The following is a 23,562-nucleotide window of genomic DNA, read 5'->3' on the forward strand; positions in this document are numbered from 1 at the left end:
TCCACCTCCATATACCACAGCATCTTAGGGAAAAAACGTACATCCCAACCATGAGGAGTGGATGAAGAGAAGATCCATAAAGCCTCAGCAAAGAATACCCGTATACATAATCTCTCTGATCAATGATTCAGAGGTGAAATGATGAGAATTTTTAATGAGCTCAAAGAAACAGTGAAATGGACATCCAATAAAATACATGAGGATATGAAAGAAACAGTGGAACAGACAGGAAATACAGGAAGAAATGAGAGCAGAAATAAGAAAACTAAACAGAAGTGTCACTAATAAAAAAAATTCACAGATGAAATAAAAAATCTAAGTGGGTATTCTCAACAGTAGAATCACAATAGCCGAAGGCAGAATCAGTGAGCTTGTAGATGAACTGCAGAAAGCATCCAGGCAATAAGAGAAGATGGAAAAAGACTTCAAAATAGCTCGAGGGCAAAGAAAAGACATATGAGATGAACTCAAGAGGAACAACATAAGAATCGTATCAGTGTCCCAAAGGACAGGGAAGCAACCCAATGAGGTAGCAACAGTTAAAGACATAAATATTGCTGAAAAGTTTCCAGAGCTGGAGAAACCAGACATCCAGATCCAAGAAGCCCAAAGGGTACCAGCTAAAAAACACCCAATGAAAAGACTCCAAAATATACTACAATTAGAAAGATGAATGCCCATAGACTGAGACACAATGTTGTAAGCAGCAAGATCACAGAAGGAAATCACATACAAAGGAACATGCCTTAAATTTACAGCAGACTTATCAGATGAAGTCCTCCAGGCCATAAAACAATGATAGGATATGGTAAAAAAAATCAATGAAATGAACACCTCACCAAGAATAGTTAATCCTGCTAGCCTTTAATTCAGATCTGAGGGAATGACACACAACTTTATGGATAAACAACAGCCCAGAAGACTCAATAGACTCAAAACCAACTTTAAAAGAACTGAAGAAGCTAAAGTTTGTAAAGGAGTAGAGGGCTAAGGGACGAAAGTTTGTAAGATAAGACAAAACCTCTCAAAAACAACGAAACTTTTACAGAAAGATGTCACAAAATCCTATGATAATAATTCTTTCTCAATGTAAATGTCAATGTCAATGATCTCCAAATGCACCAATTAAGAGACACAGAGTGGCAAAATGGATTAAAAAACTGAATCCAATATTATGCTCCCTACAAGAAATATATCTTGAATAGTCAGAGCAAGCAAAAGTCAAAGAATGGAAAACAATTCTTCAAGAACACAACTTCACATATATTGGGGTGGCCATACTAGTATCCAACAACATAGATATCTGGTTGAATAAGATGAGAAGGACAGCTAAGGCCATTTCTTAATAATCAAGGGATATCTACAGTAGAAAGAAATTACACTCCTAAACATATATGCATTCAATAAGGGGCCAGGAAAAAACTTAAAACAATTCCTAATATACTTCAAGGGGGACATTGGTAGCAACACAGTAGTAGAAGACTCCACACAGTCATCACCTATTGATAGATTAATGAGACTATAAATCAGCAAGGAAGTACTGGCTCTGAAGAAAGAAATGGAAGATAGAGGGCGAGTATGTATATTCAGGGCTTTTCACCCCCAAAAGCAAAATACACATTCTTCTCTAATGCACATGGAACATTTTCTAAGATAGACCAAATGCTGGGCCACATAACATGCGTCAATAGAATCAAGAAGATAGAAATCTTATCAACTATTTTTTTCAGACCACAATGCACTGAAAATAGAAGTTAATCGCACAGAGAATCTGCAAATCAAATCAAACACCTGTGAATTAAACAGTTCATTGCTGGACAACCAGTAGGTTAGAGGGGAAATCAAAGAAGAAATCAAAAGCTTCCTGGAAACAAATGAGAATGAGTACATAAACTACCAGAACTGGTGGGACATGGCTAAAGTAGTATTAAGAGGAAATTTTCTAGCCTGCAAGCATTTACAGGAAGAAGAAAGGGTCCACACAAATAAATTGACTTACCCACTTAAGATCTTAGAAAATAACCAACAAAAGGAGCCCAAACTTTTCGTTGGAGGAAATAAATAATAAAACTTAGATTAGAAATCAATGAGCTGGATTTCCAATAAACATCCAAAGGATCGATGAATCCAAGAGTGGGTTCTTTGAAAAAATAAAAATGATGGTGATATGACTTTCCCCAACTTCAAACTGCACTATAAAATGGTAGTAATTAAAACAGCATAATATTGGAATAAAGACAGTACCACAGATACAAATGAGTAGAGTTAAATATCCGGACACACACCCTCAAATATATGATCATTTAATCTTTGATAAGTGAGCAAGAAACATGAACTGGAGCAAGGAAAGCCTCTTAAACAGGTGGTATTGGGAAAACTGGACAGTTACATGCAAAAATATGGACTCAGAACTCTACCTAATGCCAAGCACAAAAGTTAGATTAAAATGGATGCAACACCTCAACAACAGACCTGAATCTTCAAGGTATCACAATCACAAATCACAAATCATCCTGTTATTTGTCGATTGCCTCGAGCAGGCCCCAGTAACATCTCTTTCATCCTAGCCCTGAGATTATATTCAAGGCTCTTTAGGAGAATGAGACCCATCATTGTTACTGGTATTTGGCATACTGGGTATGCCACGGGGAGTTTGCCAGACTCTGACATGTGGGCAGGCTACAGTCGATAGCCTGCCAGTTTGTCCAAAGTAGTAATGAGATAATAAGATGTCATAATAAGATAACCGGTGGCTGGTTTTTATAGTCTCTGGGTCTTGGCCGTTGATGGGATTACACGGCGCCAGGGGGCCAATTGGTGGGTGTGACCCCCGTCTACTGGAATTTGGAGGATCTGGGTGTAGGATGCTCGGCCCCAATCCGAGTAGGCTTGGAGATCTCGGCCCCGGAACCCGCGTGGCTTTGTCCCTCTGCCAGTACCTTCGTGTGTGTGGAGAGTGGTCTCAGCATGGTGGTGGCTGGTCCTGGAGGTCTTCAGCTGCCGGAGCCCTGGTCGGGGCGGGGAGGAAAGCTCAACCCGCGCCCCTCCAAGGGGCCACGTCGAGGACAGCCAGGCGCGGGGGGCAGGAGACTGCACTGCTCTCTTCCGGGAGCTGGTTTTTATAGTCTCTGGGTCTTGGCCCTTGATGGGAAGGCATATGCAAGAAAATGTTTCCTGAAACTAAATCACGAAAAACTTTGTTTCACAGTGATATTAATAATTTTTTAATAAAAAGATCAGGTTTTTTTTACCCAACTTTAAACAAAACTATAGTAAGCTTGACAGTTTGGTACTAGAACAAAGACAAACTTCTAGCCAGTTAAATATAATTTAGAGCCTAAGACAGATTGGGGGTATGAAGTTGAGCAAGGAAAGCTTCTTCAACAAAGAGTTTTGGAAAAACAAGTCAGAACATATGTTTAAAAAAAAAAAGTAAAAATGAATGTGGCACCCTTATCTCACACCACACATAAAAGTCAATGCTAACAGGGTCAAGATCCTCAATGCCAGGCCTTAATTTATAAAACATATCCATAAAAACATAGGCCTAGGCATAGGTACCCTTTTTAAAAGTTGAACTTAGCACTTCTTCAGTGACTTAATACCACTGGCCAAACAAACAGAAGCAAAAATGAACAAATAAGATTACCAAATTAAGAACCCCCCTGCACTGCAAAGACAATGACTAAAAAAGAAAACTATACCTCACAGACTACCAGTGCATTATCATATGAGTAGTGAAAAAATACTTTCTCCTTTGAGGAGCAGAAGCTTTCTAATTTAGTGTAGTTCTATTTGCTTTACTTTTCTGCCAAAGCCTTCCATTAAGTTTTTCATTTCACCTATAGTTTCTTTCGTTCTCCACCTTAGATGCCCAAGCGTCTTAATTTAATATAGTCCCATTTGTTTATTTTTTGCTAAGATCTTCCGTTAAGTTTTTTATTTCTCCTCTCAAATTTTTAGTTCTGTCACTTCTGAACCTAGTTTTCACATACTTTCTTGAGTTTCATTATTTATCTGTATCTTTGTTTCTTTGAGTTCAGTAAACATTCTCAACATTTCCTATTTAAATTCCAATTCACTGATATTGTCCCCTAACCACTGAGTTCTCTGTGAGGATGGGGGGGGGGGGCAAGCTGAGTGGTGCATTTTTCCTTCCCTATCAAACCTATCCCAATCCAATCTGTTGTTATTCACTAGTTATTAATAGTTTAGTGTACTGGTCCAGGAAGGTATTTAATATCATTGACCCTGATGCTACTCCATCTGCATTTTTGGGTCTTATAATTTCTGTTGATTTCTTGCTGTCATAGATTAACTTTGTAAGCTTTTGTTGGAATGGTGATTAGAACTCGGGTTGCGTTAAAATTATCACAGTGTGGTTTGAGGTAGCTAAGCTATTCCAGTTAAGCTATTCCATGTGAGTTGAGTATTAAAGGACAAGGTGTGTACTCTTTGGGATATGTAGGGAGTATTGAACAGCATCATTTGTAGTCATTGCTGCAACATTGCTGACCTGCTAGTTGGAAAAAAATGGTTCTATGGGACTTTGGACATTCTCTCCAATGCAGTGAAAGACAGGTCATCTGGGAATTCAAGGCAATGGAAAAGTCTGCAGATTAATAGTTTTGTTGACATATAAGGTGGGATGAAAATCAGTAAAACAAAAAAATGCCCATTTCTATGATATCTCATGAAGTGGAGTTGAGATCCCAAAATTAGTTTTTATTCTCTTTTTTAATGAATTAGATTCTGAAAATAAAAGCAGAATATGAACCCAAATACCTTAATCACTGATGATCATGGAAAATGACATCTAGGAAAATGTCAACCCAAGTTCCCAAATGTATAGTTGATGTTCTTACATTAAGTAAGAGGGAATATGTTTTATCCTGCCCTTTTGTAAGGAGAAAGAAAACCACAGAGAAGTAAAGAGGTCAATCACATGGTATCATTGACTAACTATAACGAAAATGAAGGACCCTTGCATGCCTTCCTTAGGTCAGTGTCTCTCCTCAAGGAGCACATAATATATTCAAGGCAAGAATGACAAGTTACATGTTCTCTGTACTTATTTTTATTTCAAGGTATCTCTAGCTGGGAATATTTTAAAGTTAAATATAAACATCACAATACTAGTGACCTCAAAGAAGTTGTGGGTTAATTCATCTGTTAGTCTTCTTGTTAGTTCCTTGAGAATCATGGGAATGTGTTCATAGTTCTGTTTGCGAAACAACTATTAGTCTCTAAAAAGTAAATAGTTCCTAACTACTAAGTGGAAGGGTTTGATTTCTAGAAGAGAAAGAGAATGTAGTAAGATTTTAGAAAAGTGTTTTAAGAAATTGTCGCTGAGACTTTAAGTAATGAAAGGTTCCTACAACCAACATTGGCAATTGATTATGGGACATTAATCTTGCATAGCCATTGGTATTTTATATCAGCAGAGATGATGTTAAAATACTAAAACACAAAATGCAGGGTAAGGTACAAATGATTGTACAATAATTTGTTAAAAATGCTGTTAGTCATGAATATTCAGAAAACAAATTTAAGTACAATACATGACCCATTCTGATTTCTCTTCATTGTTTCATTTATTTCACTTCTAGTCTTATTCATGTCATCTGATAATTACTACCTTACCTACCTGTCTAAAACTAAGAATAATAATTGACTATTCATACTCTGCTCCTCAATTTAATTTAGCCCTCTTATCAGCATTTTTAATTAGTCCTAGTTTCAAGCAGTATCTTAAATCCAATATCATTGTGCATGCACATTGCTTGCTTTCTTCCTAGATTATGACATGTACTCTAACATGTACTCTTTGTTCTCACTTTGCCTTGACTCAGTATTGATAATGCACTCCCAAAGCATAAATCTTGTTTGTTTGCTTTAGATAGTTTACATTTTAGAACACTTTTAGCTTCACAGAAAAAGTTAGAGGGAAAATTAGTTTCCTGTTTTCTTCCTTTTTCCTATCAGCATTACACTAATGCATATTTATTTGTCAATTAAATCTATGTTGGTAAATGAATGTGTCACACTATAGCATAAATAATTGTTTACAATAGGGTTTCTGTTTGGTGTTATTTATTGTAGATAGGCAAATATATGAGATGTCTTTATACATTATAGTATCATAAAGATACTATATGAGAGCCAGTACAGTATCATAAAGAATAGTATCATAAAGAATAGTATCATAAAGAATATTTCCATTACCATAAAAATGCTTTCCCTGTTCATTCATCTCTTTCTCCCTGGAAGCCACTAATCATCTTATTGTACCAATAGTTTAATCTTTTCCTGCTAACAAGTTTAATTAGCTGTTTCTAATTTGGGCAAAATGAATAGTTACTATAAACATCTATATGCAAAATGTTGTGAGGAAACAACTTTTTAACTCTTCTGGGTTGAAAAAATTGTATTTATGAATACAATTATACTAGAGAGTACAAATCCTGAATCATATAGTAAAAAGAAAGGAAAAACCTTCCAAAGTAACTATGCTACCTTACATTTCTACCAGCAATGAATCAAAGCTCTTATTGTTCCACATTCTTTTTAGCATCTAATGTTATTGTTCAGATGTTGCCACTTGTGTATAGTAGTATTTTATTTATTTATTTTTATTTTTCCTCACTGGAGACACCAGACCACAGAGCATTCATGAACATTCCAGAACAATGAAAATCAGAAGACTAAGTGCTTAGCCTTTTGCTTGCCCTGAGCACTAAGTCACTGGGCCATCTTTTGGGGGTGCTTTTTCACTGGGAAACCTTAATAGCTGTTGATATCATGAGATAGCAATGTTGGCTCATAAAAAGCAATGAATTTGAACCCAGGGCCCTGGGTCTGCTGTTATTTTATTTTTTATTGTTTTAATTTGCATTTCCCTGATGACATATGATATGAACCATCTTTGTATATTCTTATTTGTTAATTCTTATATACCTTCATCAGTGAGATATGCACATGTGTCATTCAGGCTTAGTCATACCCATATTTTCTTAACATTCTGTTTCCGTATCATATACATGTTTTGGATGATTGGCTTATTGAATTTTAAATGTTTGTTGTATATTTTAAATAATAATCTTTTTTATCAAATATATTTTTACAAATATTTTCCTAGTTTGTACTTTCCTTCTAATTTTCTTGATATTGTCTTTTATATAGCAGAATAATTTAATTTTAGTAAAGCTCAATTTATCGCTTTTTTCATGCTCAGCTAACTTCCCGCTCCTTTGGATAAATAAAAACGGTCCAAACATACACAAGGTCACCTAATTTTCTATTAGGTTATCTTTCAGGAATTTTGCAATTTACCATTTTATGTTTAAGTTAATTATCTACCTTCAGTTATTTTTTTGTGTCTGAAGGTCATGAAATTTAAGTCAGAGTTTGTTTTGTTCTGTTGCTATTGTTGTTAAAGGGGTTACCCTTACTGACACTTGGGTTCTGGGGATTTGAATGCAGTGTCTCTCTAGTACACTGTAGTCATGTACTCTACCTGATCCACTTCCCTGATCCCATGATTAGATGACTTGCAGGTCTTTCTCCCCCCCTCCAACATTTTTTTTTTTGCTTTGGGGCCATTCCTGGCAGTTTTCCTCAGTTACACCTGGTTCTGTGTGCAGATATATTCTTGGCAGTGTTTAGGATGAATATGTGATGCCTGGGATCAAAATGGGCATGTGAAAGGCAATGTCCCTTGATTGAAATTTTCAAAACAATAAGTTATATTAAGTTACTTTCTATCATTGTACTTAGGTATAGAATTAAATAGATATTCTTTTCATGGTTTACAATTTCTAACCAACCAACCTAATTTCCAAAACTCCATTTTGGTATATTCCATTCCTCTCTACAACACAAATATTTATTTTGACTCTTGTCAAATGAAACAACATACTTGAAGTTTCAAGATGCTATTTTATTTTTTTTTAATTTTTATTAGTGAAACACCATGAGGTACAGTTGTAGACTTACAAATTTTTGTGCTTGGGTTTCAGTTATACAATTATCAAGTACCCATCCCTCCACCAGTACACATTCACCACCACCACTGATCCCAGTATCCCTCCCATTCCCATCCCCCCCATCCCACCCACCTCTGTGACAGGGCGTTTCCTTTTGTTATTTCTCTCCTTTTGGGTGTTATGGTTTTCAAAAGAGGCATTGAGTGGCAATCATATTCAGTCTCTAGTCTACTTTCAGCATGCATCTCCCATCAAGATACTATTTTAAATGTGATAGATTCTTCGAATGCTGTCCTATCTCATTTATTATTTGTATACAGAATTATCACATTTTTTTGGTTGCTGTATTGACTTTGCAGCTAACCAGCAATCACTTTGTTATATTGATTTACGTTAGAATATTTTAGTCGACTCCTTAGGGTCTTCAGTATATATCATGTATCTGCAAATAGATATATACACAAAAGTCAACTCAAAGTGGACTGAGATTAGACCAGAATCTACAAAATACATTGAGAAATGCATAACAGAACACTACAAGATCTGGACCTCCAGGTGTCCTCAATGATATTATGTCATTTTCAAAGGCTATAGAGTAAAAAAATAAATCAAATGGACTGTATAAATTTAAAAGTGTTTATGCATGGCAAAAGATACATGACATAAAACTAAAATAGTGCTAACTAAATTGGAGAAAATATTTGCATTCAGCCTTTAGATAAAAGATTGATATAAGGGATATAAAATGTACTCTCAAAGATCAACCAAATAAAAATCCAAAACCCCATGAAAAAATGGGAAGAGTAAATAAACAGAGACTGCTCTTAAGGAAACCAATGGATGGCCAACTAAGACATGAAAAAACGCTCATCATTATTTATTGTTAGAGAAATTCAAGTTTCTCTAACAAAGAAAGCAATGGAAATCTTTTTACACTTGTGAGAATGGCACATATAAAAAGTACTGATAATAATTTGTCCTGGTTTACATAGTCAATCACATCACGGCATTTTCGACACTGAGGAAGAAATGTTCCTCGGAACATGCTACAAAAAAGGCGGCAGTGGTGTCGGTGTCCTTGTCAGTACGAACTTGACCATAAACATTGATTCATTCGAATGCCTAACAACCCAAATTGGACGATTACACTTGAATAAATGTGGCTCACTGCCGGCAAGTTCTACCTTTGTTGTCTACACACCAACATCCAATTATGATGAAGGAGACATTGAGAAGTTCTACATGGAGGTGGAGAAGTTCTATAAAGAAGAATACACCTTCTACATGATCATTGTCAATGATTCTAATGCCAAGATAAGACTGAGAAGATCAGCTGAAGAGCTCCACATCGGGACCCATGGCCTAGAAAGGAACGAACAGTATGAGAGACTGTCCGAGTTCATCATGTTGACCAAGACCATCCATGATGACAATTCCAGAAGGACGAATCTAAATGTTGGACATGGGAGTCTCCCAGTGGATGGTTCCATGACGAAATTGACCACATCATATTCAATCGACAGTCTTGCATGACAGATGTCGCTGTTGTCCCAAAAATCCAAATGGGATCAAACCACCGTCTCTTTCATACAAAAGTCTACTTCACAGAGTAGGGAGAAAGGGCTGCAAAGTTTAAGAAGAGAACTCCCAGAATGACCACCAACTGAAAGCTCTTTAGCATTATTGCAGCAACAAGGGAAGGTGCTGTCATTGACAACATTGATGAGGAATACGATGGACTGGTTCAGCACCTCCATGATTGTGTGAAGAATGCCTAGAGAGAGACAGCCACAAAAAGACGTCTGTCTTCAAAAACTCTCAAGCTCATTGACCTTGGCACAAGCCTCAGGCAACTGCAAGCAAACGTCTGAGCTCACAAAGCAGTGCAGAGAAGATAAAGGAAAAGAGCAGCAGTGCTGGCAGAAGAGGCAGAAGCCGGGAAAAGCATTCGCTACACCCACCTATCACATTTTCCAGAAGGGCAATGGAGATTATCCATGACTTCTACTCAGATCTCTTCAATAGCCACGTCCACCTGCCCACATACCAAATTCTGCAGGATGGATATGTCGTTCCCAAAGTACCCCTTTCGAAATCCGACACGCCATTTCATTGGTAAAGAAGCGAACAGCACCCGGCCCAGACAAGGTCAGACCCGAACACCTGAAGAACCTGCCCTCAGTACTCATCAATACACTGGCTCGGCTCTTCACATGCTACCTGTCTGAATGCAAGGTTTCGCCCCAATGGAAAACCAGCAGGACCGTACTGATAAATACTGGAATGGGTAAATCAAAGAAGAAATAAAAAGATTTCTTGACTGAGGATAAAGACACAGTTTTAGAACCTATGGGACACAGAGAAAGAAAGTAAATCTAATAAGTAACATAATAGGAGAAATCACAATAGACACCTCAGAAATACAAAGTACGAAGTCAAGTTCGTAACAATGCATGCACACATCAGTAAAAAAGAACAAGCTCATCAATTACTTAACCACATAACTGGAGAAACTATAAAAAGAACAACAAAAAAACACCAAAGTTAGTAGGAGAAAGAAAATCATAATAATTAGAGAAGAAATTAATGATATTGATATTGAAAACTACAAAGCACTAATGGAACTAAGAACTGGCTCTTGATAAAATTAATGATACTAACAAAACCTTAGAAAGAGTCGTGAGGGGAAAATCAGGAATACAATGGAAGAAATCACAACAGACACCTCAGAATTTTTTTAAAAAACAATCATATAGAGGTTATTATGAACAACTGTATGCCACCAAGCTGGATAACCTTGATAAAATGAGCAAATTCTCAGAAATAAGTAACCTTATAAGGCTGAATCAGAAAGATGTAAGAATACTGAAAAGACCAATATCATGCAAGAAAACTGAAACTGTAATTAAAGTTTTCTCCGAGAAAAAATGCCTTGAACCAGATGTGTTTACTATTGAGTTCTACAAAGCCTTCAAAAAAAATGTACTGCATATGCTCTTCAAGCTCTTCCAAAACATTGATGATGACATTGATCTTTCCTTAAAGCTTTTATGAAGCCAACATTACCCTAATTTCAAAAGTAAACAGAAACATGCTAAAAATAAAACCACAGACCTATATTACTGATGAACATTGATGCAAAAATCTTCAACAAAATCTTAGCAAATGGAATCCAACAACATATCAAAAGGATTATTCATTATAATCACTGAGGTTGTATCCTAGAGATGCAAGATTGGTTCAGCAGACACAAGTCAATTAATGTGATATACCATATCAGTAAAAGGATAAAAGTAATTGATCATATTTATTGATGTGGAAAAGCTCTTTAAAAAGCCAGCGTTCATTTATTATAAATATTTTTAACAGCACTGTAGCACTGTCCTCCATTGTTCATCTATTTGCTCGAGTGGGCACCAGTAATGTCTCCATTGTGAGACTTTTTGTTACTGTTTTTGGCATATTGAATACATCACGGGGAGTTTGCAGGCTCTGCTGTGTGGGTGGGATACTCTCAATAGCTTGCCAGGCTCTCCGAGAGAAACGAAGGAATCGAACCCAGGCCGGCTGCATGCAAGACAAACACCCTACCCACTGTGCTAAAAATAAAATATTCCTCAAGATAGTAATGGCCATTTACAATGAAACTATGGCTAACAGTATACTCAATGGCAAAAAACTAAAAGCCTTCACTCTGAGATCAGGTATAAGGCAAGAATGTCCACTTTCATCACTGCTATTTAAGATAGTCTTGGAAACCTTACCACTGTCAATAAGATAGGAAAAAGAAATCATAGAAATTCAGATCAGAAAAAGGAGAAGTCAAACTACCACTATTTGTAGATAATATAAAATTATATCTAGAAAACTATAAAAATTTTGTTAAAAACACTCTTAGAAACAATAAATATTACAGCAAAGTAGCTGGCTACAAAATAAATACATTACAATCTGTTGCATTTTATCTGAACCAATGAACTATAAGAGAGGGAGATCAAAATATTTTCTCTATTTAAAATAGCACCCCAAGTATTGTGGTGATGTGTGGGCTACTGGAATGATGTATTCATGGAAAAAGTATAATTAACAGTATTGTAAACCACAGTGCATCAATTAAAATAGAAAACAAAATGAAAATAAAACAGTACCTAGAACATCAAATACCTACGAATCAAATTAACAGAGGATCTAAAAGACCTTTACCATGAGGACCATATGTCACTTATGAAAGCAATAAAGGGAACATCAGGAAATTTAAAAATATTCCATGTTCATGCACTAGAATAATTAATATTGTCAAAAGTTCTGTCCAACTCTACCCACAGCACTATGTAGATTAAATGTGATTCCCATCAAAATCTTGGTGACATTGTTCAAAGAACTAAAACAAACTCTATGGGAGCATAAAACCCCAAGAATAGCCAAAGCCATCCTGAAAAAAAAGGAAGTTTAGAGATATCACATCTCTTGACTTTAAACTATGCTATGGGGCTACAGTAACCAATAGATCATAGTACTAGAATAAGGATAGAGTGCCATATCAGTGGATCAGAATTGAGATCCTGTGATAAAGCCTCACAAGTTACAAACAGTTCATCTCTGGCAAAGGAGTTCTGTGCTTAAAGTGGAGCAAGGAAAGACTCTTCAACAAATGTTCTTGGAAAATTGGATAACCACTTGTTAAAAAATTGAAATGGAGAGGAGGGTGTGGAGTGATAGTATAGCAGGTAGGGCATTTGCCTTGCATGCTGTGGCCCTAGAACAAACAAATAAATAAATGAAATAGTTCCATAACTTACAACATATACAAAAATTGATTTAAAGTTGATTAAAGAGCTAAAGATTATACCAGAAACTATAAAATACATTGGGGCAGAACTCCAGATTTAGACATCAAAGGTATTTTCACTGACCTGATTCCACTGGTAAAGGTACTGAAAACAAATAAAATTTATTTTCAAACTATATGAAATTTTAAAATTTCTGCATGGTGATGGAAACCCAGGCTTAAAAAACAAGACATCTAACTGACCTGGAGAAAATATTCTCACAGAGTAATTCAGATAAAGAGCTATCATCTAAAATATATTTAGTACTTACAAAGCTCAGCAACAAATAACCCTGTTAAAAAAAAAACGGAAAGATGAGATGAGAGATATTTACACAAAGACATATGGATGGCCAATACGCCTACAAAAAAGAATTCATGATTGCTTAGTATTAGGGAAACACAAATCAACACAATGAATATAACAATATCCTAGTAATGATGACATATCAAAAAAATGAAAACAATGAGAATCAGTGGGTGTGTAGTGCAACTGCTAGAAAAGATGAAATGTTAAAATTTGCATTTAAGACATGGAGAGTATCATGCGAAGTGAAATGAGTCAGAAAGAGAGGGACAGACATAGAATGACTGCACTCATTTGTGGAATATAAAGTAATATAATAGGAGACTAACACCTAAGGACAGTAGCGATAAGGGCCAGGAAGATTGCTCCATGGTTTGGAAGCTGTCTCACATGCTGGGGGGAAAGGCATGTGATAAAAATCACTAAGTTAAAAAGGAAAAGGAATCACTAAGTAAATGATGGTTGAATGGCTCACCCGGGATGGGAGATGTGTGCTGAAAGTAGGTTATGGACCAAACATGTTGGCATGATGGTCACTTAGTACCTATATTGCAAACCATAACGAGAGAAAGAGAGAGAGAGAGAGAGAGAGAGAGAGAGAGAGAGAGAGACAGACAGACAGACAGACAGACAGACAGACAGACAGAGAAAGACAGAGACAAAGACAGAGAGACAGAGGAGTAAGAAGAAATGTGCCTGCCATAGAGGAAGGAGGTTGGAAGGGGTAGGGATGGTGGGAGGGAGACTGGGAACATTGGTGGTAGAGAATGTGCACTGGTGGACATATGGGTACTCGAACACTATGACGAAATTTAATCACAAAAGTTTGTAAGTCTGTAAAAAAAATTTTTTTTAAAAAAAAGAAAATGTGTTTTCTATATTTTCACCTTACAAAGAGTAAAGATCCTTCCTTGTAAATAGTTGTGGAGAACTTTTATTTCTAGAATCAGACCATTGTTAAATTTTCGCTTTTCTTTCAAATATAATATCTACTCCACAAATCCTTTTTTTGCTCATTCATAGTTTCCCCTAGTGTCACGTTCAAGAACAAATAATTATTTTTTAATCTATGGGGGGAAATAGGGAATTAAGTAAAGATGAATAAATTAATACATTTTACTAACATAAATCTCTACATGAAAGGAAAGGAACATAATTAATGTAAGCGCAAATTTCCAATAACTTCTGAAATATATGTAATATCTAAAGATTTTTCAATTAAAACATATTGTACAAATTAAAATATATTTCTGTTTTCTGATTCTATTCTTTCTTTTTTACATCATTTCTCATCTCTTTCTCTTTTCCTCCTTCCACCTTTCCTTTTTGTTTTTCCTTTCTTTTCCTTGTTTTGATTTTTTTTATTTATTCAACTATCAAAAAGCAACTTTATAGCTGTTTTCTTGCAAAGGAGCAGCAGATTTAGCAAAATATACTTTTTATTTTGTCAAAGAACCAGAAGACTGCCCATAGTTTTCTGATTTCTCACTTTAAACATGTTCATCTACCTGAAATAAGAGCATGATTCCCTCTGAAGACACACCATGGTATATTGGTTGCAGTCCCTTTATCTCTTCATGCCTTCCATTGCAGTCTGTCTAAAGGAAACAGGCATCCACTCTGAGATTTGAGCTGGCTTGACTAATTACAGTTTTACAACTTGGGTAACAAGCAACAATGAACAGAGTGATCTCAACTAAAATGAGTACACACTGGGGAAGCCCTGGGGCTATCACTCCAGTTGGCCCTGGATGCTCTTAACACTAAGTCTGTGGGGTCACAGCTACTGACATCAACACTTACTTTCATATGAAAAGACCCTGCATTTTTCCTTGTTTCTTTGGGAGTTAATTATTTCAGGATGTTATATGAAGGTTTTTAAAGAGGAGTAAAAAGTGTAATGTATTTTAATGCTGATGCTTGGCTAGGATCCTATGGCCATTTAAAAATACTGCCAGTGAATTACATTGTTAAAGCATTTGTTTAGGTTCTGGAGAGATCATTAATGAACTAATCAGAAACTTCACATCCAAAGATTTATTTGTGTCTCTGTTTTTAAATTTCTAGCCTGGATGTGTAAATACCACAGAAGTGGATATTAAGAAGTCATCGAGAATGAGAAACCCACACAAAACACGGAAGGTAAAAATCAACATTTATTGTGTCTCTGTCTCTCTGTCTCTATCTCTGCCTGTCTCTCTGTCTCTCTCTGTCTCTGTCTCTCTCTCTCTCTCTCTCTCTCTCTCTCTCTCTCTCTCTCTCTCTCTCTCTCTTCCTCCCCCCCCCTCTTTTGGGCCTTATGGTTTGCAATACAGATACTGAAAAGTATCAGGTATATCCCTTTACATAATTTCAACACTCAGTTCCTTTCTAAAGTGATAATTTCCACCTACTATTGAGGTAGAATTTAAAGATAATGAAGTCATCACAGAAAAGTTTTAGTATTTTGTGAAATACTGATTTCTTGCAAAAGGTAAAAAGGTAAAGGTAAAGGCCCTCCCGTTGTTCATCGATTTGCTCAAGCGGGCCCAGTAACGTCTCCATTGGAATGAAATCTATACACCAATATTTCTGAAAACATATATAAAAAACATCAACAATGTGTTAGGAGAAACTTAGGTCAATAACCAAGTAGAATTCATTCCATGGATGGAAAAATGATTTAATATATGCAAATCAATTAATATGATATACCACATAGCAAAAGGAAAACAAAAAATTATATAATTGTCCACTGTCCACTGTCCTCCCATTGTTCATCGATTTGCTCGAGCAGGCCCAGTAACGTCTCCATTTTGAGACTTGTTACTGTGTTTGGCATATTGAATATGTTATGGGTAGTTTGCCAGGTTTTGCTGTGCAGGTGAGATACTCTCAGTAACTTGCTGGGCTCTCTGAGAGGGTTGGAGGAATCAAACCCAGCTCGGCCAGGCTGACTGCACACAAGGCAAACTCCCTACCGCCCTACCGCTGTGCTATCACTCCAACCCGAATATAATTGTATCAATACTTAATGAAAAACTTTGAAAAAAAATTCGACATTCACATATCACAAAAGTTTTCAACAAAATGATAAATAATGAGCTTACCTCAGTGCAGTAAAGTACAGAGAGTACAAATTCACAGAAAATAAGCAAGAAAAAAGAAGGGAAAGGAATCTAAAATGGAAGAGAAGTAAAACTAGCTCTATTTGTAGATGATATCATAGTTAACATAGAAAATACTAAAGATTTCACCAGAAAAAAAAAACTCACAAACCAGTACAACAAAGCTAAAGGCCATAAAATCAATCTCCAAAATTCTATTATAACTACAAGAAAAATATTTTTTAAAAAAGCGTTGTTTTGTGCAATTGCATAAACATACTTAAGTATTAATTAACTTTTAAAAGGTCAGATGAGGAGTCAGAGTGATAATAGAGTTGGTAATTTGCTTGCCTTGCATGCTGTCAATTCTGATTCAAATCCCTGACACCATATAGAATCCCCTGAATACCTTCAGGATTCACTCTTTAGCACAAAACTAGAATAACCCTGAGCACCTCTGGGAATGGTTCAAAAATACTAACAAAAATTTTAAAAATCAAAAGAAAAAAAAAGGTGATGAATGGCTTTTACATGGCACACTACTGCACTGATGAAGTAAAAATGAATCATGAAAATGGAAAGATATTTATGTACATGGATTGGAGGTACATTGTTAAAATGACTATCCAAAGAATTATACAGATTCACTATAATCTTTAATAATATTCCAATGGCATTCTTGGAGCAAATAGAAAAAAATGTACTAAAATATGTATGGAACCATAAAAACATCTGAAGAACCAAAGCAATTCTAACTAGAAAAAAGAAAAAAAAAAGAATAGGCCAGAGTGCAATACAGCTGGTAGTAAATGTGGTCCCCCCAAACATCAACAGGGGGGAAAAAGAAGAAAGACATGAATCACAATTCCTTAGTTAGAGCTAGTACAAAATTTTAGTAATCAAAATAGTATGGCATTGGAATCTTGTGAACAATCCAAGTAGACGCTCAATGAAACAGAATTGAAGTGTCATTCTCCAAAAAAACACTTTCATATGTGACAAATTTATAACAAGAAACAAAAAGAATAAAATGAAAAATCTTTTCAATAAGCAAGAGTACAAAAATTTGATAGCCATATGCAAAAGACTATATTATACAATGAACAAAATACTAACAAAATCCTTTATAAACTTTGATGTTTGACCAGAAAGCATAAAATACATTGAATAAAACTTAGGCAAAATACTTCACAATATCAGCTTTAGTAATTTCTTTGAGATTTTATTGCAATATCAAGATAAAATTAAAAGAGGAAAAAATAAACAAAAGGAAGGACAGAGCAATAGTACAGCAGGTAAGACTCATGCCTTGTATGCTGCCAACCTGAGTTTGGTCCCCACACTCTGTATGGTCCCATGAACCTTGCCAGGACTGATACCTGAATACAGAACCAGAAATAAGCCCTGAGAAGCGTCAGGTGTGGTGTCAAAACAAAACAAAAAACACGAAGGGATTACAACAAACTAAAAAGTTTCTTGAATAGAGAATAATTAAATATCATTATGAAAATGTCGTCCTGAATAGAAAAAAGACACCATAAACCTAATTAGCGATAGCACAGCTGGAGCGATAGCACAGCGGGTAGGGCGTTCGCCTTACAAGCGGCCAACATGGCCGACCCGAGTTCGATTCCTCCGCCCCTCTCGGAGAGCCCGGCAAGCTACCGAGAGTATTCGATATGCCAGACACAGTAACAACAAAGTCTCCAATGGAGACGTTACTGGGCCCGCTCGAGCAAATCGACGATCAACGGGAGGGCCTTTACCTTTACCTTTTAAACCTAATTAAGGGTTTATGAAAACATCGTCCTGAAAAAAAAAAGACACCATAAACCTAATTCTCAAAATATATAAATAAATCACAAAATTGGGGCTGGAGTGATAGCACAGCGGTAGAGCGTTTGCCTTACAAGCGGCCAACATGGCCGACCCGAGTTCGATTCCTCCACCCCTCTCGGATAGCCTGGCAAGCTACTGAGAGTATCTCGCCCGCGCGGCAGAGCCTGGCAAGCTTCCCGTGACGTATTCGATATGCCAGACACAGTAACACAAAATTAACAATATAAAAATTAAAAGTTGAGGTGCAGATAAACACTTGTATGAGGAAATTCTTATTACCACTTATTATCTGCAAATAGAAAAAAATCCTACTCCAAAGAAAAAAATCAATAATTTGAAAATATAGATATAATCCTTATTCATTATAGTACTATTTACAACAGCTAAGATTTAGGAACCACCAAATGACCAAAAACAGATGAATGTATAAATGTATGGTATGCAATAAAAATGTAGTGATTCATTCTATTGCATCTGTGCAAAGTGGAGTTTACTACGTTACATATGAAAGGAGTTTCCCTCCTTGGGAAACTCAGCACTCAGATAAGATCTGCCTTATTCTATTGTTGAATGAACCTACCTCTGTTTATATATAATAGAAATATGTGGGAGAAGGATGTTAAATAATACAATTAATAAATCAATTTAATATGCACTTCATTCAAATGAGACTTCACATTTCATACGTCCAAAGTCAATCAAGTACTGGGCAAAAGAAAAAAGTTTGTAAACATTTTTTTTATAATGTGATGGTCAGAGTGAGATTACAACGGGTTTACCTTGAAGGAAGAGCACCCAGGTTTGATCCCAGGAACACCATATGGTCCCTCGAGTACTCTTTGGGGTGGGAGGGTGATGGGACAGAACCTGGGGACACTGGTACTGGGAAATGTACACTGGTGAAGGGATGGGTCTTGGAACATTGTATGACTGAAATTTAATCATGAACGGCTTTGTAAGGGTCTATTTCACAGTGATCCAATTAAAAAAATTGTGGGAAAAATAAGTAAATAAATAAATAACCTTCTGGGCCATGCCCTGAGGTGCTTAGGTGTTACTCCCAGGCTCAGCAGTCAGGAATTACTCCTGGAAATCCAGTCCAATGGGTGTGGAACTGCTTGTGTCAGGAGTAAGTTTCATGCTAATTTAGTGCTAATGGGGCCCAGGCAATGAATTCCTTGGGATTTAGAGCTTTAGTCTGAGAGATAAATCAGATAGATCAAACAACAATTTTCACACACACACACACACATATACACACATATATATGTGCATACATATATATACATATACATACATATATACAATTATATATATGACCCCTGAGGAAGAAAAAAATAAAGACTTTCCTGACCAAGGGACAGCAGATTATTTAAAGAACTAAAAAATAATGGCCACAATGCTAGTGCAAAAGTGGATTTCCTGCACTGGTGGGTTCCTTAGAATTGTATAAAAGATTTGTATGCAAAATTTGGAAGATCTTGTAAAAGTTAGTTTATTGTATAGTTAAAGTAGACGAGTCTGGGAACATCCCCAGATGTCCAGGCCTCTCCTCCTTTACCCATGAACATCACTGATACTGTTCCTGACATTGCCCCAAAATGTGAACAACCTCCCTGTCTCGACCCAACTGTTTATTTTTACCTCCCACGAATGAAGGCCAGGTCCTGTCCCTAAATCACTCTCTATTCTGTAAACACTTTCTTTAGTCTCTGAACACAACTGCGTGGGCGTAGGCAAGATCCCTGGGCTCTGTAGCTGTTGCTAGATCCTCCCGACTGTACCCTGGCAGTTCCTGTCATCCTGTCCCAGCTTTCCTGGTCTCTGGCCACAACAATGTTCACATCGGTGAAACTCCTTTACTCAGAACCTTATCATTACCTGGGTATCTGTCCCTAATTATTGGTACTTAATATGCACTTGATGTAGGAACAAGGGAAAGGAAGTGTCTCAGTTCAGTGCTCTAAACAATGAAATTAAAGTCTATCTCCAACTATCTGGGACCAAATGGATAAATTCAAGTGATTAAAAATTAATAACCAAGAGGTTGAACGAGGGAGAGAGTGGGAATTGGGTATATTTAAGGCAGTCTGAAATGTGTTATTCAGTAGGTTAAACCTAAGTTAAAATGTGCAAAAGAAAAGCTGAGTGTAAAATAAGTCCTTACAAAGCTAGATATAAAGCCAAGACTGTTAACACTAAAAGACATAATATTCAAGTGAAAATGGGTCAAGAACAAAGTAACTTAGAACTGAGACATAATGGTAAATTGATGATAAGTCTAAAAGTGACTCTGAGATAAGTATCTGAATTTAAACTCTTATTTCAAAATTCTTTTGTAGACCTAAATTTAATATATAGAACCTTCATAATTCAAAGAAAAGATGTAAAATAAACTGAAAGTAACAATGCTTTTCTTTGTTACTCTATTTTAAAGATAAAATAATGACCTCTCTCTTGAAAGGCATATACAATGTGACTCAGGATGGGATTTTGTTCCCTTAAGTGTCAGATTTTTAATTATATTGCTAAGCAATGGATCAATTTTTCATAAATAGTAGGTCTCGTCTTTGTCAATGTAATAAAGAACATGATATTAAGGATGTCAAAGACATCAAAATCATTGGGGTTACTGATGTTTGTAAATTGCACCAAATGATAAAGTATGCAATTTTTTTTAAAAAAGTATTTATATGGCAATGTTGGGCCATACACAGTAATGTTCAGAGCTTTCTCCTGCTCTGAGTTTAGGGAACATCCTGGTAATACTGGAGGGACCATATGCTGTGGTTAGAACCTGGTAAATTGCATGTGAGGAAATACTCTAATTCCTATAATATCACCAGTACAGCAATGGAATATTTTTTTAATTAAAACAAACATAGTTGTTGGTCTTCTGGTGGTTTTTTTTTTTGTTTGTTTGCTTTTTAGTCATACATAGTGGTACTCTAGGCTCTGCTCTGCATTCAGGGATCTCTCCTGGTGGGCTTGGGGGACCCATGGGGTGACAGGAACCAAACCTGGGTAATCTGTGTAGCAAGGCAAGTAACTTACTTACTGAACTATCTCTCTAGCCCCAGAAATTTCATTCTTTTCTTTTATTTTTATTGAATCACCACGAGATAGTTGCGAAGCTTTCATGATTGAGTTTGAGTCATACAAAAATGGAACACCCATCCCTCCACCAGTGTACATTTTCCATTATCAATGTCCCTAGTATCCCTTCCGCCACCCCCACCCCCTGCCTCTATGGCAGACAATTTCCTTCATATTCTCTCTACTTTTGGGCCTTATGGTTTGCAATACAGATACTGAGAAGCCATCATGTCGGTCCTTTATCTACTTTCAGCACACATCTCCCATCTCCAACTATCATTTATTGATTCTTCTCTATCCCAGCTTCCTTCTCCCCCAGCTCATGAGGCAAGCTTCCAACCATGGAAAAATATTCCTGGTCCTTGTCTCTACTCTATTTGGGTGTTAATCTCATATTCTGTTAGTTTATATTCCACAAATGAGTGCAGTCATTCTATGTCTGTTCCTTTCTTTCGGACTCATATCACTTAGCATGATACTTTTGATGTCCATCCACTTATAAGCAAACTTCATGACTTCATCTTTCCTAACAACTGCATAGTATTCCATTCTGTATATGTACCGTAGTTTCTTTAACTAGTTACCTGTTCTCGGGCACTTGGGTTGTTTCCAGATTCTGGCCACTGTGAACAGTGCTGCAATAAGCATACATGCGCAGATGTCATTTCTACTGTGCTTTTTTGCACCCCCAGGACATATTTCAGGAAGTGGTATCCAGCAATTGAATTCTTAACCTGATTTCTCTTCTATGTAAAAGTCTTATTATTTCTTTTAATCTTACCTAGGCTTTATAAGATTTTTATTCTCTTCTCTACACTTGTCTGTTTATTCTGTAATGAGCACATATATCATGTAATCAATACTAATCTGTATTGTTATTCAGATTTTGCTTCAATTTTATTAACAAATTTACCATGTTTCCTACATGTAATTATTTCCTAAAAGATAATAATCTAATCATCTATTTTTTCAAGGTATGATCATAAAATGTGTTACCTTTTAAAAACTTACTGAATATAATACATATTTAAAGTTAGAAAATTCTAAGGATATAAATGCTAATTATATTAAAATATTTCTTTTTTTATTTTAAAATAGTCTGTCTATGGCTTGCAAAATGATATAAGAAGTCACAGTCCTACCCACACACCTACCCCAGAAACTAAACCTCCGACAGAAGACGAGTTACAACAACAGGTGGGATAACCTATAAAATTAATGATGAAGCTCGGGTGGTGAATATTAACAGAAGGAAAATTTTAAGATTATTTGTATGATTGACTATTTTATGCAGAGGATTTATGGTTAAAGATCATAAAATGATCTAAATTTAAGAGATGTGGTCATTTAAAAATACAAAGTATGTGGAGGTGTTTTTAAAAACTCTTCACTTTTTTAGGGCCAGGAATGTAGCTCAGTTTTAAAATAAGATTTGGGTTCAATCCAAAATCAAATCAAACAACAAAAATAAATATTAAATAAAATTGTCCACTCTTTAGTTTCCCAAATATTTTTCCTAAACAATTTTTAAAGATCATTTATATTAATTTATAGAAGTCCCCATTACCAAAATTTGTTTTTATTCCAGAACTTTTTTAAATATTGAGAATCCAGAGGATGGACAGCCTTGTTAAGATGGTGTGACAAGAGCTTCATAAATAAGTGTTTAGTCTTGCTTTGATAGATTTGATTTCTATAACTCTTGAATTTTTTCCTTTCAATATTGATATGATATGTTATTTTCGCTTTTGCTAATTGATGGATGTTTAAGCTTCATGTAATATTTTGAAACTAGCATCAGTGTCTCCTCTGTCAAAAATAACTAATTTTTTGGTTATTTCTTTTAGGCCCTCTTCTATCCCAGTACTTTATTATAATACTATTTATAAATTTGGTAAAGGTCAATTTAAGTTTTATACAGCAGTTTTCAATATTTGTTTAAGCTTCTGTCAAAAAATGTTGATAAAACTATTCTAAGCATCTGGTCAGAAAAATAGATCAATGGGGCGTGTACACATTTTGCATGGACGAAGACTTGTTTGCTTCCCAGCAACACATGGATCCTTGAACATCACTTTAGAGTGATCTACAAAGACCAGCAGGTTTGGCTTCAAAACAAAAATAATATTATAAAAACACAGAACATTGACATTTTGTTGAAACACTATTAAAAGGCAAGGCCTTTTTTGAAATTGTAGTAACAAATACATTTATTTTCTGAATTCAGTTATTGCATTCTCCAAATTGTGTCATACTAAGTAAGCTTTTTGGATGTTTTGGATGTACCATAATTCTCTCAAAATCCTAACTTATTCTTATTCTAAGGTGACATTGGTTACTTTGAAACAGATTTTAATTGATTTTGTAACTCTTTCATATTCCTCTGATTTGATTTTCTTTCTAGACCCTGGTTTTTTACTG

The 23,562-nt window shown here is 35.8% G+C and overlaps 1 protein-coding gene across 3 annotated transcripts in view; it reads left to right on the forward strand.

The window, feature by feature from the left end:
* Window positions 1–23,562, forward strand: part of RGS7 (regulator of G protein signaling 7) — a 468,689-nt gene that overhangs the window by 397,845 nt on the left and 47,282 nt on the right. For all 3 annotated transcript variants that reach the window (XM_056130847.1, XM_056130848.1, XM_056130849.1), the window contains exons 10-11: window positions 15,188–15,262; window positions 22,240–22,338. In XM_056130847.1, the coding sequence (XP_055986822.1) occupies window positions 15,188–15,262; window positions 22,240–22,338 (174 nt within the window). The remainder of the gene's footprint in view (window positions 1–15,187; window positions 15,263–22,239; window positions 22,339–23,562) is intronic.

Source organism: Sorex fumeus, unplaced genomic scaffold (assembly GCF_029834395.1).
Source record: "Sorex fumeus unplaced genomic scaffold, SorFum_2.1 ptg000007l, whole genome shotgun sequence".
Taxonomy (NCBI): Eukaryota; Metazoa; Chordata; class Mammalia; order Eulipotyphla; family Soricidae; genus Sorex; species Sorex fumeus.